At 41.7% G+C, this 19,429-nt stretch overlaps 1 protein-coding gene across 1 annotated transcript; it reads right to left on the bottom strand.

Moving 5' to 3' along the window:
• Positions 1 to 3,203: 3,203 nt before the first annotated feature.
• On the bottom strand, positions 3,204 to 18,476 carry slc30a2 (solute carrier family 30 member 2). The gene is made up of 8 exons (XM_035423456.1): positions 17,790 to 18,476; positions 8,408 to 8,616; positions 6,993 to 7,139; positions 6,471 to 6,624; positions 5,836 to 6,055; positions 5,300 to 5,405; positions 4,831 to 4,965; positions 3,204 to 3,376 (listed from the first exon to the last, which is right to left on the bottom strand). Exons 1-8 carry the CDS (start codon positions 17,867 to 17,869, stop codon positions 3,231 to 3,233), a joined length of 1,197 nt encoding a protein of 398 aa, XP_035279347.1. The 5' UTR covers positions 17,870 to 18,476; the 3' UTR covers positions 3,204 to 3,230.
• Positions 18,477 to 19,429: the final 953 nt, after the last annotated feature.

Genomic DNA, 19,429 nt, shown 5'->3' on the forward strand with positions numbered 1-19,429 from the left:
CAAAACCTCACCTTACAGATAGACACTTAAAATTTCAGACAGCTTTGTAATGGCTTGTGGCTTCATATCGTATGCAGTAATAGTCACCATAAAACATCTATACATTTGGAACTCACTGACAGATTTTATACAGTGAACAAATTGTATTTACACATTTTCACAAAGTAATCACATACAGCAGCTTGTGTATTTACAACAACCACAGTACAACATGGAGCTCTCACACGGAACACTACATCATTGGACAAATACGAACCTTGTGTTGTAACACCAGCCTGATGCACTGTACATAACAATTTTGCTTACTCACGGGTAAAAATGAAAAGTGCCAGTGTCTGTTTTAATTCATTGCCAATTCTGTGGTTGCCTCATTCTCTGTAGTAAATTGATGTAAATCGATAAAAGGGGAAATATTTGAAAATTCTTTAAATAGTGGCATGTCTAGCCACATTCACGCTACGCTTCCTTTTTATATTATAGCCAAGATATATATTTTAAAATTTATTTAATTTAGAATACGGGTAGGCTAACAGATTTCATGAAAATTCTCGTTCTGGTTTGGCAGTAATATTGACGAAACGCAGGTCCGTTCTTTAGCTTTAGCACTCAGTTTCCTTGACAGTGTGGTGTTCATGAAAGCGACATTGGATTGTATATTTAAGGGATTGTTTCAATTATTTATACAGGCATGCGCTGTCGTCCAAAGCGCGTGATGTTTTTAATGAGCAGCAGTCAGGCTCGTACAGAGTAGGAGGCAAACTGTTTGTGTGCCCTGATCGACCAGCAGGGGTCAGCAGTGAGAGTCAACCCAACTGACTGAAACCCTCCCATCCCTGGGCGACGCTAGAGCCAATTGTGCTTTGCACTGCGAGGCTGGCTGCTGGCCACAGTTGGCACTGGAACGGTCCGGATTCAAAAACCAGACCGTGAGAACCTCTTCGCTCTTACCCTGATTAATTTTTGTTTTTGTTTTTTTTCATGTGTGGCTGAAAATGGTAGCCATTTTCCTCCAAAGAGAATAATATCAGAATTCTTCAAAGTCCTTCTACACTCGCTCTGTACGACAGACTGTATCAAAAATATACAGACAATACATCATTGGTCTTATTTCCTAATGTAGTTATAACGGTTTCATTTTGATTGGTTATTCTTTTGTTCGCTTTTAACATGGCTTACAAATGGCAATAAAATATTTACATTTAAAATATAATTTCCTCATATCAAAAGTGACCAAAATATAGGATATTATAACGACTGATAGCAGATAAATCCTCATCTTTATTTTCAGATTGGCAGTCTGATTTGTTGAGATTTCAGCCCAAGGCAGTTCTTTACAATGGGCGAGGAAAAAAAAGAACCACACATGCATTAAGTGTTTCCTTGGAACGAAAGTATCCCTTTCCTTGTGAGGTTACCACGTTTTTTTATGGTGTGAGGTACGACATCAATTTTCTACAACAGGCATCAAAACACGACATGTACGGTGGATATCTGTGTGATGTTTGAAGCGGAAACGTTGGTCTTTTGTGACATCATGGTGTGTCGCTTGCAAGTTTGACTTGATGCTTTTTTTGTGTGTGATAAACATCACTGTACATTTTATTATTGAGAATCACGTTAACCATCATCACGTATGTTTTTGCGGGCATGTGTTTTGTGGGTCGTTCGGAACAGGCAGGGATCTGTCAGGTACGGTAGGTTAGAATCGGGCGTCTGAAACTCCGGCACCCTGGAATGTTGGAAGGTTGTTGCGGCAGTGCGGAGACACTGGAACCAGAGAAGGAAACGCGGCACGGGCGGGGGGAAATATTGAAACGTCCACCAGGTCCTAAAGCCTGAACTCTCACATCAGCTACAGGGCTACCCCCACACAGGGGTCCCTGTGCTCAGACCCGAGTGGGCCTATTGTATAGCAGTGAGATATGTAAGTAGTACTGTGTTATGTGTGTGACACCACACAGGTCAAATCATTTTTTATTAGGCCTGGAAGCTTTTTAATGCAATCATTAAGCATTTAAATTACATTATCTAAAATGTCATTTCTGCCAGTGTGGAATATAAAGAGGCCTACTGCAGAATTACTATACGATCTTTCATTACCTTAAGCCTCACATAGGGCAAGCTAGGCTAGTGAACATTTTGCAATGGTATTTTGATATGTGTTTGTTTTGCAACCTGCGATTGGGAGTAAGCAAACCAAATTCTGTGGTAGCTAGTTTTATATTCCTTATCAGACTTTTGTAATGTATTTATAGGATACCTTCTCTTTGATGTCTGAACAAACACAATTGTTTTGTCTTGGCAATGACTTGGCATCATTAAGCCTGAGCTCGTGTTATAGCTCCACTGAATCACAATTCAGGTTTGGCATTTTGTCGCGTCTAATAAAATGGATTTAAATTGCATTTTCGGTTGCCACATCGATACCCATCTCTCCCGCTCTCGGAGCTGTGAGATGGGCAGTGATGCTGCTGTTTTAATGCTTTAGCGCTGTGCTGGAAATGCCGTACACTCACTGCACTGTGCTCTCATAGCTACCGTGGGATGCTAGGGGCTACACTTTTCAGCTTGCGGTTCTGGCCCAACCGTCGTCGGCATTTAAAAGTCACATTGTGCGATTACGAATAAGGACAAAAAAGTCTTTTGCTTTTGTTGAAAATGTAATTTGTCCTTCTGCCATAGCTCATTGTTATTGTAATAGAAAAGACAATATCAACTTGTGTATAACTAGATATGGTGCTTTCTTACCAGACCAGTTTACAGTGCATAGCTGCAAGCTCCAAACTTGGATGAAAGCCACCACCGCTGTATTAGTACCCCTTGGGAATATGCACCTCTCACCATTCATAAGTTGGTGCATATTAAGTTATTACCCCACAAGGGGAGATTACAGAACCTCTTCAGACCTGCAACATACTCTACGTTGTCTAAATTAAATGCTGTTCAGTTTTCTTTGGTGCAGTGGAGGGGTTTGGTTTAAGTTTGGTTTAGCGAGATCGGCGGAAAGGGCGGGACAGGTCCAAAGGACGTCCCAGAGCCCCGGTCCGGGACGCCGATGCGTTTGCGTGCGGATTCCGTCTCTGGTTTGGGACCCCCCCCCCCCCCCCCCAGTGATGCTTTTAGAATGTGAATGCGTGTTCTGCACTGTTTACCTGCAGCAGACCCCCCCACCCCCTCCCCCCCTCCTCCCCTCCTTCCTCAGAGGAAAGGCGGCGGTTGCCATGGGGACCTCAGTCCGTAGGGTCCTGGCACTGGTCGCAGTGAGCCATGTCCTCGGAGTACCGCTCCACCTGGATGGTGGTGCAGTAGAAGCCGAACTTGGTCCGGAGGAGCTCCGTGGCCTCTCTGAGGACGCACTGGGGGTCGGCGTTCTCCTCTGCAAAAAACAAAAATCAAAAAACGCCACTGTTTATAAACGAACTGTTTATTTTACACTGGTGCCCCTTTGATCGATTGAAGCAGACACCCTGCGGGTAGTCCGTGAAAACAGCGATTTCATTTGTTTTGTTTTTTCTTCTTCTTCCTTTTGTTTTATTTGTTTTCATAGAAAGAATTCACGTTCCTGTCCCTGCACAGTGCCCCAGGTGAGTACGTCTGTCCTGAAGCCTAGTCTGCAGAGAGTCGCTAGCCAGACACTCTCAGTGCTCCATGTCAATCCAACTCAGCGTGTGTCCAATAGGGATTACATGTCCTCTGTCAGAGTAAAATATACACTCTCGGAGTAGATTTTACACTGACCATTGTACTGAGCGTTGGTCCGCCTGTGTGTCCCTTAAAAAAAGGAAATCTTTGGCTTATTAGCAATGTGGTCTGCTCCTTAGCAGCAGAAACATTTGTCTAATTCCCACCTGAGGCAAATAGACTGCAAAAACCAAAAAAAACAAGTCAATCTTAAGAAGTATTTTTGTTCAGTATTTACACTTAAAATCTTGTTACTATTAGGTTTTTGCAAAGTTAGAGAGAAAGATTACCAATAAGGTGACACACTTTGACTCATTTCAAGATTTGCCAATGGGGTAAGATAATTTCACTTGACAAGCAAAAAGTGAAACTTAAAACTTAAAACAAGCTAATGTTTTCTACTTCAGAGAAAAAACGAAAACTTTAGGTCTCATTAGAAGTCTAAAACACTCGTTAAGACAGACTTTATTGCAGTGTAATTAACAGGTCACAGTTGGAGGAGCAGGAGTCTTTACCTTGATTTACACTGACAGGAGGTGGCGCAGTTAATTATTGTAAATAGTTTTATCTATTAGTCACCAATAAGAACTCTTGCTGAATTAGAAATAACTTTCATCGATATTCAGAACAAACTTCTTCCATCAAAAGGTTGTGCGTTTTGGTTAGTAACGTGTCATCGCAAATTCTCATGGACTCATGAGGAGTATTTTTCAAGCTGCCTAAAAAGATGCCCTCACCCTGATATTATGTAGATTACTATTTGCAATGGAGATTACTAAACCTTCAGGCTTGTGACATACTCTATATTGTCTAAATGAGATGCTGTTTTATTTTCTTTGGTGTGGTGAAGGGCAGGAAAGATGAAATGATCGTCCCCTAAGATCCGGACTGCCCCCCCCCTCCCCCCCTTTAGAGAACGTACAGAAGAGCACCACCCCCCCCACCTTTCAGAGAAAGCACGGCAGACCCCCCCCCCCCCCCCCCCCCCCCCCCCCCCCCCCCTTTTCAAGAAAGCACAGCGGAATGCCCCCCCCTCCCTTTCTGCTTTTCAGAGAAAGCATGCCATCCCCCCCCCCCCCCTCCCCCCTTCCGTAGAGTAAGCACGGTGAAGCGCCGTGGACCCTGGTGCGCGGGAGGCGGCGGGCTCACCGATGGCGACGTGGACGGACAGCAGCGACTGGCCCAAGGTCAGGGCCCACAGGTGCAGGCTGTGCATGGCCTTCACGGCCTTCAGCGACAGCAGCACCTCCTTCACCGAGTTAAACTCCACCCCCTTGGGAGCCCCTGCGGACGGACCAGCGGGAACACCATGACCGGGGTCAGCAGTGAGCATGAGACTACTGCTGCAGCTCTAACGGTGAATTTGAACCATGACCTCAACATGATCTGGACATGGATATGAATCAAAGACAAGAAAACTTGAAATGAAATTTAGCGCTCAAACGGGTTTGCCACCCGAGGGAACCATATATATCTCTTCCTTCTTAAAATTTCAATAATTTTGTAGTTAGGGTAAGAGGAAAGTTTTTCAGTCACCCATGGCCAAACCTATAGTGTATTTCTACCGTGCAACATGACCAAAGCTGTTCTAACAAAACAGTTCCGGGTCTATTTTTACCTTCCATGAGTATCCTGAAGACGTCCCTCAGGATGGTGATGGTGGTCCCCAGGACAAACACGGAGAACAGGAAGGTGCAAATGGGATCGGCTATTTTGTATTCAGGCTGTGAGGGAAGGCGCAGAAGGAACAGGAGGCAGCAATTACATGATAAATGACATAAGGCGGCCTGCTCCAGCAAGTGTCATAATACATTAGCTATCTGTAATTAGAAAATGCTTAAGGACTGCATTACACACATTAGCTAGAAAAATGAACCCTTCACTTTCAGATGCGGCTGTTATTTAGCTGCTCGTAACTGTCATCTTGTTGTTCGTCTTGTGTTTGCGACACAAATCATAAAATGATGTATTATTGCAATGCAAAGTACTGTTTTTAAGAATATTCTCAAAGCAATGTTTTTTTTTTCTGACATTATAAAATATAAAGAGTGCCAGTAACAACTGATGTTTTGTTTCAGGCAAATGTTCAAATAAGCTTACAATTATGACTAAATTATAATCACAATTAAGATCTTGAACAAAGACACGACTGACCCGGAAGTAGATAATGATGGCAGCCACCAGCACGCCCACACTCTGTAAAAGGTCCCCCATCACATGGATGAAGGCCGCCCTCACGCTGGTGTTGCTGTGACCTCCCAGGAGGCCGTGCGAGTGGCCGTGGCTGACCGGGCTGGCCCCGCCCTCGTCAATCTTTTGGTACCCTGAGCCGTGACTGTGGAAGGTGGTGGAGTGGTGCAGGACGTAGGCCATTCTGGAGAGCAAAATGGAACGGATGGAGACCGATGATCTTCACACCACTCGCAGTAAGACAAACCTCTTTAAAGCCATCTAAAGGTCACTAACAGCAGCTGTACAGTTATTCCATCCAATGAACAACAGAATACAGGAGTCGGCTCTGATTGGCCAGTTTCTCAAGTTCAGTTGCTTTTAACAAACTGACATCGCAATCATTACCCTTACAGAAATTGAATATACCATAATATATTGTTAACATATGGACTTATATTTGAAACTGATATCATTCTAAGAATCCTCTCTGATTGAACAGCTTCATAAGGGCAGTTGCTTTAACAAACACAAATCAGAATCATAAAGACTACACTCTCACGTCATAACATCATAAATCATCGTAAGTCAAGAAAGAGCCCCAACAGCGGGCCACTCACATGATGTTGACCCCGACCGCACAGCCAGAGGTAATGAGCATCACATGGCCCTCGATCTCGTAGTCATTCCGGACGATTCTCTCGATGGCGAGGTACACCAGCACTCCCGTCACGATCCAGATGGACAGCACCGACACCAGTGCTCCCAGGATCTCTGGGGAGCAAAAAGCCATTCGTCTTTTTTTTTATTGTTTACCTGAAGTCAACTTGTAGTTAATCTTCTGCCAGCCCTCAACTCTGGAAGTTTGCCAATATGGACACAGTCAAAGTGTTTCCTGCAGGACTTCCTGTCATGACCTCAGCTTCCTTCCACACATATCCTAAGGCCTGCCAATTCATTTCTGTGCCCTGTAGGGGACGTGAATCTCCAGTCATAATATCCAGAGACATATATTGTACTATTCTGAAACCTACACTACAAGGGACATTAAAAATTAACTAAATTATATTTTCGAGCTACAGCAGAGGAAAATATGCGTGTTTTTCTGCAGAGGAAAGGTGCGCTGCACTGTAGCCCCTCACCCGATCGGTGCCATCCATAGTTCATGGTCTTGGTCGGGGGCCTGGAGGAGATCCACAGGGAGAAGAGGCTGACCATCATGCTGCCGAAGTCCGTCAGGAGGTGCGCCGCGTCCGTCATGATGGCTAAGCTATGGGCCAGGTAGCCTCCTGAAATAGTGAGAAGTGCACAGATAACTCTTAGCTTGAGACAGGGTCAGGGTGACATCAGGGATAACATCGAAACTTACATCTACAAAACACAATACAGTGGAGAAATCACAACAGCTCTATCACCACTTTTTCATAGCCATGAAACAGTCAAATCGGTGACCATAAGACTTTAAATTTCTCTACTATAACCTCCAAGCCCTGAAATATTACAAAAGTTTGACAGAAGCGTTCAAGTTTTCTGGAGAAAGTCCAGTCGTGTGAGTATAAATGATGGTTTTAAAACTGGCCCGGAGCCTGGATTTCATGCTGAGCGTACTGGAATTTCAATTTTTGGCATTCACGAGTTATTGCGTACTGTGTTATTTTATTTACATTGAAGAGGCATTTGTCACAGCCTGCAGTTGATCTCTGCATTTACGGAAAAATAAATTAAACCATAGTCAGTGGAGAGATACGAGAATGAGCAAGGAAAACTATATGCATCACAATATGAATTTATGCATCTGTCCAAAGGTTATCAGGATATTCTTCATGGACTTCCTTGAGTTACGTTTCTTTGCACATTAATGATGGCTGGTGAAATTCAGTGAGGAGTACAGCAGCCAAGGCCTAAAGTTGTTGTTATTTTGATGACATTGTGGTAATAGACTCTTATCATGCTGCTGCAATGCCGTGGCAATATGGAGAAAATGTGGAGTTCACATGTTACCTGTGGTGGGCCATGACATTGTCCATGGGTAACAAACTTCCAGTCCTGCAGGGCCACGGTGTCTGCAGGTATTTGTGGTTCCCTTTTGATCAGCAGCCAAACAAGGCCTTGAGAGCAAAGTGTGTGCACTCTTTAGCCAATGACTCAAATTTACAATACAATTAGAGTTCATTCAGAGTTCTTTTCGCCGTAATCAGCAATAAATATGGCGAACATTGTTGGGCGGCAGTGTAGTATAATGGGTAATGAACTGGTCCTGTAATCTGAAGGGCACAAGTTCGATTCCCAGGTAGGACACTGACATTATACCCTTATGCAAGGTACTTAACCTGCACTGCTTTAGTATATATCCAACAGTAAAAGTGAATGCATTTTTGCTATGTAGAATGTTGTGTAAGTCGCTCTGAATATGAGTGTCTGCTAAATGCCTGTTATGTAACGTTATGTTGTGTTAAAGTAACCACTCGTGCTGAAACACACCAAAAACCAGCAGACACTGTGGCCCTCCAGGACTGGAATTCGACACCCCTGGGTTTAGACCATGGCTGTCCCTTACCTATGACCTCTCCGATCATGAAGATCAGGCAAACCGTGGAAGCGATGTACAGCTTCTTCCTAGCGATCAGCTTCTCACGGGTCTCCCCATAAACGGTCTTGTTGCCGTGGCAGTGCATGCCGACGGGCTGCTTCAGTTCGATAGCGCCCGCCGCGTCCCCGTTCTCGAACGGGAAGTTGGGGTATCCCTCCTTGGACCCCGAGAATGGGCTGGAAGACATTGGAGCACGTTCACCTTCTACTGTGTTCCGAGCAGAAATTCACAAAGGCAAATCTTCTTTTGGGTTTCTTTTCAAAAAGGCCTATTCTTGTTGCTCGTATAATGAATGTTGTAAAGAACCGTTCGTACCAATGAAAGGCCTACTGTTGAAAACAGAGCCACACAATGCTTTCTTAGTGTTCACAGACTCACACAAAATGTCTCCATCTGTGGAGGTATTGGTTGGGGACAATTTAAAACAGAGTGGATTTTGAAATGATTCACCGAAAGAGTTGATTAACATGTCTGTTAGCAGAATTATATATAGGGGGTTCATTTGGGATACTGATCACCCATCGACCACCCCTAATGTAGAGGAGTTTCTTAGGAAACTGATTTTCCGTACATTTTTCAGGAACAGATGTGATAATAGAAAAGCAAATCTAAGTTCCTCCATCCAATGAGAAAAACGAATTACACCCTTGAAGCTCATGATAACAACAGGCACTCTACACTTGAAAAAGGCATGTTTTAATATGATGCAATACCCGAAGCAGAAAGATTATGCTGGAGTCAGCAGTGCTGTTTCAGTGTGTAATTTGCTTTCTTTAATTTAAAAAAATAATTTTAAAAAAATGAAAGTGGATATAGAGATATCTATAAACACTCACAAATGTTTTATTTCAAGTGTTTTTATAAGCTCATATGGAATTGGAGCATTTGTAAATTATAATGCTCTGATAGGAAATTTATATTATTTATATTTTCTTTTAGAACACACACACGAGCGCGAGCGATCTGTTACCAAAGGTCATGTGATTACAAGGAATAAATCTTCTACCCCACAGCACAAAAATAATCCAGAGATACGGGACTTCTTTGCAGCTCTTGCCACGCACAAACCACGCAAGCGCCGGGTTAAAATTCAATCAGTTTACCGGACAGAGATCCGCTGACTTAGCTCGTTTTCCCCCCTCTCACTCAGACGAGACTCGGCATGATGAGTCTAATGAGCTGGAAAAGCGCAATCTCGACACACAGGAGATAACCCAGCTCCCGTCTCCGACTCCATCACTCCCGTACCGAGGGACACTTCAGCGCTGAATGGAGTCAGTCGCGTGGAAAAGAGCGTCTGTTTAATCACACCGCGGGGACAGCATCGTGATAGCCTTCGCGACGCACGGGGATATTAAAATCTCTGCATTGCACGCCGCGCGCACAAGATAGCCTTACTTCGTTAACCTCGAGTCCAGCTCTCATTAATTCTCCCAAATTGAGAACCTGTGTTCCCAAGAATTGGTGAAATTGTCCCCAGAAATTATGAGTCGGTTCTCAGATCTTTGGTTATTATTATGCAAATCCTTCACCCTGAAGAATTAAAACTCTCAACAATTAACAAATAAAAATCAATAGAATTTGTAGTTAAACTGTTCCATTATAACCATACTAAAAAATAAGAAATAAACATTTTTCACATGTTGTGAAAAACCTAATAAGAATACTGTACTCTGTGAGTCTGTTCTCATTCTTATCGTTTTCAGAAGAGCAATTTCTGTGCATAAAATATAATCTATGATTTATAGATTGAATCTATAATCATTTTTGCAGTATGCCTACACATTCATACATCACACACACACAGTCTGTTACACAGCTGAATTTTCATAGCACAGCTGTGGTTGAAGTTCGCTAAAGGGCATTAAAAGCTGCCCTTCCTTCCAATTCTGGGCCATGTTCCTTCAACTGGAAGCCAGTTCCTTAGACAGTCGCTAGACACTGCCGTCCCCATCTCCCCAGAGAGAGAGCCGAGCTTTACTCCACATCAACTTCTCATTATTCAGGCCAATCAATTATTTGCTAAATTGAACAAATTAAGCATTGTTTCAAATGGGCGGGTAGGAAACTAGAGCTGTAACAAAGCGCCTAACTCTAACAGGGAAATTGTCGCTCACTGTTGTGAAGAACAGAACGACCGTTGAACAAACCGGAATTACAAAATGTAATAACGTTCGGCGGAACTGGCGTTGTGTGTGTTATATACAGATTAGCTTTCCAGATTTCGGCTGTAAAGATAACAAATGCTGATGCACTCTATTGCCAGGGACCTGAGGCTACGTCTAGTATCAGCAGTGCGTGAAATCATCACTCCAAGTGATCTCATACACCGGCTTTATAATCTTCTCACGCGCAATTACATTTAGATTTAGTAATTTGCCGTGAGGAATGAAAATTGTATCTCGGGTGACTTAATTGCATTGATTATTATTTTTCAATACATTTACGGATTATAAAACAAATATGAGCAAAGGGAAGTGGCTTATACATCGACTCTGACCAATGTCAGCTCAATGGTATGCATCTATTCTTAAAGAAAAAATAAGAGCAAACTTCCCTTTTGTGATTTTCAATCGCTTGGATTGTACACGTGTAGCTATGTTGCCTATTTTAATTGAGCTAAAATGTTAAAAAAAAAAAAAAAAAAAAGGACGACATCTGCAAATTCTGTGTTTTAATTTTTCTGTGGAGCAGACATCAACTAGTTGAAGGAGCGCTCATAAGGTACCAATATAATAAATATATTAATTATATAATGTTTGAGTGCCAGCAGGGCCAAACAGGGACCATTTGAGGGGCAGGTGCTCAAAATGAGAAAAGGGCACACCAGCCTGACCTAGAAGAACTGTTTTACTACACCCAGTCACTACACAGAAAGAACATATTTTACTAAAATGAATGAATAAAAATGAATGACAGCAGCGATAATGATTCAATTTTTTTTTTGTCAATTCAAAGGGGCACATTGGGTACTTGGGGGCAAAAGGGACAGGTGCTCGGGCACCTGGAAGCCAAAAATCTCCCCCCCTCTCCTCGCAGTCCCCCGGTGCAGTCAGCTGAGATAAGAGCAGACTGAACCACGCCTGGCCTCTCTCTCGGGCCTAACACACTCCCTGTGCCATATGGACCCATGCGAGATCACATCATAAATCTGACCAAATCTGCCTGAGCAGCAATGTGTGCTCTCTTAGCTGTCTGCTGTTGACCCCAATAGAGAGGGACGGTACGTTCCGATTTAGAATTTGCAATTTAGTCAGTCAGGTGGCAGCCGCTCTTAGCCAAAGGGACTTTGGAGAGTGCTTTTTACTACACGGCAAGCAAAAATCCCCAAAAGAGCTAAAGACACTGTAGGCAGTCATATCAGTGCAACCCTATAGGAAGTCTTTTAGGCTCTGAATTCCATTCTCTATGGGCGGAATGGTCGGTAAGGTAGACTAGGTAAATCTACCAATCGGTGCTGCGTTTCTCCGAGCCCTGGCTAGACGGGGAGGTTTTTTTAAGCAGAAGGAATGGACGCAGGGGGTGGTGGGGGGGGGGGTGTAGATTGACTGTGGCTGATGGCCCCTTCACATCAGCGCTGAGATAAGAGGACGCTGGGAAACGAAAGCTTGACGCAGTTTGACTCGAGAGTGAAAAAAAGCTCCCGGGGATCTTGACAGGGATCTGAGTTGCAATGCCAGCATCGGTGCCTTACGGCCTCATTGGGAAGGACGTTTCCAAGCGGGACTGTCAGGGCGGCCAGTGGCTATTATCGTTGGCTAGACTGACGAGCCCTTTTCGTTTCGAGTGTGATTAATCAGTGGCGTTTACTGCGGCTGGGTCTCCCTCTCAGCGCAGCTGCGCTGGACAGAGGTGGAAAATCCAGGTTCACAAATCCCCCTCGGTATTTTGTTCCAATCACCTGGATTTGCTAATTAGCACGTTTCTTTTTCCAGCCAGGAGGTAGAACCAATTAGTGAAATCAGCTGGCTGAGTTCATGGGTGGAATAAACACATGGCATGACTTTAGCCTTCTGACCCCTGGACTTTCCGCCTCCGCTTCGAGGTCGAGACACCCCACTGTTCACGGAGCAGAGGTGGACAGCTGCCCTGGGGCTTTTCGCTAATAACTCTAATGTGTGTTGAGGATGATGACTTCCTGTGTGAGGTCTCTTGGAGACGTTGTGTACACAAGCTTTTAGGACGATGCCCACGGCGGTCGCCTGCTCCTCCAGCGTCAGCAGTCAGCACCGTACTGGTTCCCCAGGAGCACGAGAGGGCTGCTGGCTAATCGCTGGCTCGGGCTGCTTTGCGCTTCAGGGTGCGGAGGGTTTTAGGGGCGAATGGCGCGCCTTTGTGCACTTTTTTCAGATCTGCGCTCGAACGGTCGCAGGAAAGGTCCTCGTCCGCCCGGCGTTGCGCCAGTCAGCTGATTTACCGACCCCCCCCCCCCCCGCCCCGGGTCTCTCTGTCTGCCAAGCAGTCGCTCTGGTCTGTTGCTCTCGGCGCGCGTCGCGGCTTGGAAGCGAACGCCAGCGACCTTCCTCGCCCTGTCTGGTCAGGAAAATGAGCCCTAGCCACCGTTGTCGTGGGGACCAGAGAGGGCAGAACAGCCTCAGTCGTGTTACGTTGCAACAGCTCACAAACGGTGACGACAGAATTAGTCAGAGACAGTAGTCTAGGCCCACTGCAGCAGCAGGAGCTTCCTCACTGCATCATTTTCACTGGGGATGTCTGGCTCACCACTGAAATGCCTGAAGTCGATAAATTAATTCACCTTCCCAGTCTGGAAGTCCTCGGGGCATGTTATTATCGGAATGTTACGTTGGGTACAATGCACCTTTGTGACAAAGCCGGTGTCTGCCTTGTTACTTCACTTTTGTCAAATAGATAATTCACTTCTTTCCAATTTCCTAATTCCAAATTAAATTATGTGCACAAGCATCTCTCTTGTTACAAACACTGAAATACATTTAAGGGCATTTTACAAACCCCGTTTCCTGACATAGGGTCACCTAAGAGAGGCAGATGTTCAAGATTTTCAGTACATATGTAGATAGACAAGCTTTGGTTTGTATTTGGTTTGTATCCTATCATATATTTAAAATTTTGGATTTTAAACTGCCATGACTCAGCCTGTTTTGGAAATTTCAACATGGGCCTGATAGATGGTTGTAAAACCTTTCCTCTCTCCTGAATGTACTCTCCATTCTTTCTGTAGACAGTTCCCCTAATAGGCTTTAATTAATCACATCATCTGTGCAGTTTTTGTATGACATCTTTGTCAATTAGGCCTAATATGAGGGAGCATAATGGCTAATAGCCTGGAAATAAGGGACTACATTGTGCACAGTTATTTCCAGAAAGATTTCTGTTCTACTTGTCAGTAGAAAGCACAATCATCTTTGCTTTTGATTGCAGTTTTCCAGAGGTTTAAAATTCTTACAAATGTTCCAATAAACTTTTAAATACTCCTACATAAATGCAGAAGACCGTTATGTAATTCCATTTAAGTCAAGTAACAATGTAAACTTGCACAGCAGTCACACAACCCTTAGCATGCAATGCAAGTGCTTAGCTATATTAGCTATAATGTAATTATTTAAGTCTACTGCCAATGAAAAAGTGGGACCCACTCCTTCTTTTAGGCTACTTTGTTTCTTTCAGGCAGATAATGTGGTAGTGCAGAAATGACTAGTGAGGGTGGCCATTTTACTCATGTTACAAAATCCAACATTTTTACATCATACAGTATGAATGTGACATCATAATTAGATAATAATGTTATGAAGAATATTACCTGTTGATGCTGGCTTAATGAGCCATCAAACAAATTACAACAGCATAACTAATAATTATGCAAAATATAATTAAGGATGATGGCACGTGAATTATTATTACTATTGAGACTGGAGAGTATCAGAGTCACACTTATTATGACTTAAGCACTTCTGCCGTAAAAATAATGCACAGGTCTGTCTATCTGTCTTTCTGTCCACATCAATAGACGGCGGTTGCACGGTTTCACCACTAGGGGGTTGACGTTTCAGTAGAGCAGTGAAGGTCAGCAATCTCTGTTAAATGCGTAAAGACATGCACCTGTTCATTGTAATGGGTTGCACGGGGATTATTCAAAGTGCAGCAGAGGCAGATGACTGGGCAACATACTATCAAAGTTCTATCCGTGTTAATAAATTTGATTTTATAAATGTCATTGCCCACAGTAGTCAAATAAAAGTAGGCAAATTCTGAATTATAATGAAAACATACATGTGGACAGACATAGAAAAATTAAATGGAGGACTGTGTTTTATCAATAAAAATCATTATTTATGTGTATTATAAATTAATGTACTGCCATGTCAAATACCCGTTTCGTTCCAACGAAACAAATTCATTTTTCAAATATTCTCTAAAAAATCTGTAGCTACTGCAGATACAGACTCCAAGTAATCATCTCCTTAACCTCCATTCAGAGTGAGAAAACAGTGTAGTTCTCCAAGGAAAGTGTTTTACCTTGAACGATTTAGTCATAATATTTCTGCAGTATACATTTTCTTTAGAAATTATGCGATTATGGCAAATAGGCTACTGAAGAGTGGAGAGTGGAAATATTTGCAGATTGCAATGAACACCGAATAAACAATATACCAGACACCGAAGTAGATGTCGTGATTGGGGTAGTGATGCAGAATAAACATTCAGCTGTTTGTATGTGCGTGAAATATACATCGATTAGCTGTTACTCGTGTCAGAGAACATGATTGCTCCTGCCACATTATTTCCCGTCTGTTCTTATTTCGCTGTCCATGGTTCTGAAATAATTGAAGTCTCCTTTTTGTATAACTGCAGAATCTAGTCTGAAGTGTGTACAGTTCTATAACAATTGTACTATTTTACAGCTTGAAATATTTAAATGTTTTACATTTCATGGATAATCTCCGACTGAAAAGATCTGAGGCACGAAGGTGAGAAAATAGAGATTTCTTCTGAAATATTCTTTCAAATATTTTCCGGGTTCATATAAATATGATTTTGTTGTATGACGCTATAATTTTGTTTTATGGATACGCAACACAGCAAATAAATGAAATATCGAAAACAGACCTTACATAATTATTTGTGTGGAGTTCTGTCATAAACAAAAGGCCTATATTTTATTTGGACATTTTCTTTGTGCGTTTATCAAACATTTAACATTTGTTTTACTAAACCAGACAGGTTACTTACTTACGTAGCCTAGCCTACGTGCGTACTTACTTAATTACTTATTTTCTATATTTATTTATTTTGACTTCCAGGTGAATGTGTACTTATTTGGCTAATCAGTGTAATTGTACGTTCATCTTTAAATAAAAATATCCAGAAAAATGTAGCCTATTCTAATGTGCCTTCTTCAGTTTACTCTTTTTTATTTACTAATACAAAAATTAGGAATTGACTTTTGTAGACCTGAAAAGGAATTGCGTTAATTATTAGGCTACTCAAAAATGACAATCAAAGTGCTCTGGAAGCAAGCACGGTTTTTTAAATACAGCAGACTAAATGATAAAATATCAATACTAAGTTGCGTTTTCCTTATTTGCCCAATGTAAAAAATATTTAGTATTACATGCAAGCTTCGTATTGTGGCTTTGTGCTGATGTTATAACATGCGTCTCGCATAGTTCTAGTGGCAGTAACACAATAATATATTGCACAATTTTCCATTAACCTCGTTGGAGAACATAGCAGTGTATTAAAGAGACTCACCTAAACTAAGTCCGAAATTGATTTACCATTTTGCGGTGAGGCTGACTGTTATCTAAACCTGGTGTCGTGTGACTTCATACGAAATTACTTCAGATTTTATCAATGCTGCTGGTGACGAAGATAGGCTACTAATAAAAAAAACACAGACATCACGTCGTCAGATGTGGTCGTAATAAATGATCAGTGGATATATACAAATGAGGTAGGCTATAACCACCATGATCCACACAGACAATTTGTCAGAGGAATTCAAAATTATGGAGATTCGGGCTGTGCATTTTAAATGGTAAGAGCACGTATCTTTGGTGGAAAAGTAGAACTGAATAGGTCACTTTTGATATTTTAGTCTTTGCCTGATAAGATTCCCGTAATGAGAAATGATGGCTTTATTTAAACGCATTAGTGTTCAACGAAGCTCCCCGCGGCCGTTCGTCAGGCACTGTCTTACATGAAGTGAGGCATGGAAATGAATTTGTTCATTCACATAAAACATTTCACAGACTGCCCGGTTAATGGGGGCACGTGGACAGCAGACGACGGTCCTCTAAGAAAAGGGGGACAGTGACTGCGTAAATATTGTGCATTGAAAAACACTGGGGAAAAACGGAGATAGTTTGGTGCCAGATGGGCACATAAGGCTGAAGCGGCATTACCTATTTTGTGGCGATACACTTCGTCCTCAGGGAACGGACTATTCAATGTTTCAAAAAAATGGCTGATTCCATTTACTGTCGATGGCTTTTAATGACTGTATCGCAAACGCGGGATTTTTAATTTCATTTTGAAATAATGGGTGGGCTGCACGGATAAGTAAACTGATGCAGTGATGCCCCAAAATAAAATATTAACGCCATCCTCATGATCATCATCATCATCAGCAGCAGCAGCAGCAGCACACAGCATCATCATCATCATCATCACCACCACCACCATCATCAACATAAATCTAAATAATCTTAGCAATAGCCTACTTTGGTTATTCTCATAAGTGGGAGGTTATGATTTAGATGCAATATTAAATAAGGTAATAGGTAACTGACATGTTCCATATACTCATGTCAGATCTTATATTTTTACTTTTTGATTGTTAAAATGTCCATCGATCAACACAGAAAATCGCTTTCTATACTGTAACAAGCCGTACAGCTATGCCGAGCCCAATCTCTGCAAGATTAAAATACATTTGAAATAATTTATTTTTAAATCAAACAAAATAAACAATAAAAAATGGAAATGCTATTATTATTATTATTATTATTATTGTTATTACTATTATTATTATTATTAGTAGTAGTAGTAGTAGTAGTAGTATTAGTATTATTATTATTATTATCAGAACCAGCTGCACGACTGGAAACGTTTGTTCAGTTTCTTCAAATAGTTGCCACAATTGTTTTCGAAAGCCGTTATTTTAAGTAATGCAAAATATTTTCTATGGACTACCCTTCAGAAGTTGCCTAGTCAAAACAACAGCATAGCCTATCCAACGTTCCTGTCTGCACATTTATCGGGACTATGATCTGGACTGCGGGAACTCAGAAAAACTAAATACGAGGCAACAGTTGAATTCATTATTCGAACAGTAGCCTACCACTTAAGCGCATGAAGAAAAGCTTACCTTTTTAGTTTGAGTGAATACATCTTCGCGTTCTTTTCGTTAATAAGGTGAGATTTCTCAGAATTCACCGTGGTATCCATTACTATAATATTTTACCTGTGTGTACTTGGTATTACCCTATATCGTAAGAATTCTGATTAGTTTCGATGGCAAACACAATTATTTAATTCAAAAGATACAATGAATAATTCGCCCAGGCTTTCCCAGCGTGTAAAGTGAAGAAAATCCGTCATCGCATCTTGTTTTAACCAGGTGAAACGAATAAACGCGAAATTTTCTCTTATTCCTCAGCTGTATTTTGGAGAGCTTCTGAACTTGACTCTAAGACAGCAGGTTTTTGCTGCATCTAGAAAAACCACAGCGGTCAAAAAGGAAGTGATGTTAAAGGCTGCAACAATCCCAGTCATTTGAATGAGCCGATAAAAACGAAAACGGTGCACGCGTTGTATGCTCCAGAATAACGTTCAATTGTACCGAGTGAATAGCAGGACAGAAGGCAACCTATGCGGTAATTTTGTGGTAGCCTTAGTAGGGAGTGGTTGAGTGTAATTCCTCCCCTTTAACTCCTCCTTTACGCGTCTGTCAGGAAGACGAAACAGCAGGGTCTTCTAAGTTTGGTAGTTAAAAAAAATGAAGAAATTATATTGCATCGTATATAACTAAAATTGCTATCTCGGTCAATAACTGAATTAGAATTTGTTTGAAACTTTCCAAAATGCCTGTGTCTGTGGGGATGTAAATTGGAGGCAGTAAATACCCGGGAAAATAACTGCAGAGATTCCCTTGGGATACCTCACGTATAACCTAGACTACATCTGCGGCTATTATAAGCGTATAGTCTCCAATACAGAGAGCTTTCTGGTTTTACCAGAATCACCATATGATGACAATATTACACACACACACACACACACACACAAAAACCTTAAAAAATCATCCTACCTGATCACAAATTCTGGAATCATGTAAATGTTAAAGAGAGATTATTTGAGAGATATATGTATGTTCTTATCATCTTACTGCAAGCACATATAAATCTGAAGCAATTATCAAAATTATCAGTTTTTAATGGTTTTGAGTAAGCATGATTTCGGATTTTTCAATTTCACAGTAAAAGAGTTCAGAGTTAATTTTACCCTAACACAGTACATATGAGTCCAAAAGGGATCTGTACTCTTTAGAGTTGATTTAACTGAACATTTGTCTGTGTCCCATCACTGTACCATCCTTAGTAAATTGATTGAGGGTGGAGGCTACATTATTACATCTGTACAAAAATATGTACTGTGATTGTGTCTCTGTGTAATTCAGCATCTGTTACAACTTTAACATTAACCTGTACAAAGTAAACTGTTATACAGTATCTTTAAATATTACATATTTAATATGTAGCCTAATATGCAAGTAATATAGTATTTGTGAAGCTGAAACAACTTATTGGCCCTGCTTCCAGAAGTATATATAGCTCATTGCACACGCAGGTAATAACAAACTAAGAGACACGTGTTTCATACAAAATTATAAAGTTAGAGATGTTCTAAACACTCACGAGAAAAATAAGGGTAACGTTTAGTCTGGAACAAACCACAAGTACCACAATGCACCGCTGAGTCACGTTTGTATACTTCCCGTTTCGTGTT

The sequence above is a fragment of the Anguilla anguilla genome, chromosome 6 (genome assembly GCF_013347855.1).
Source record: "Anguilla anguilla isolate fAngAng1 chromosome 6, fAngAng1.pri, whole genome shotgun sequence".
NCBI classification, from domain to species: Eukaryota; Metazoa; Chordata; class Actinopteri; order Anguilliformes; family Anguillidae; genus Anguilla; species Anguilla anguilla.

What these genes read in the sequence shown, in the direction of transcription:
- slc30a2 (XM_035423456.1), bottom strand. Translation starts at nt 17,869, where the DNA reads ATGGATACCACGGTGAATTCTGAGAAATCTCACCTTATTAACGAAAAG. An exon ending in CATGATCGGAGAGGTCATAG is followed by an intron (nt 7,140 to 8,407) that starts GTAAGGGACAGC and finishes TCACTATTTCAG; the next exon opens with GAGGCTACCTGGCCCATAGC. An exon ending in GTCCGTCCACGTCGCCATCG is followed by an intron (nt 3,377 to 4,830) that starts GTGAGCCCGCCG and finishes TGTTTTTTGCAG; the next exon opens with AGGAGAACGCCGACCCCCAG.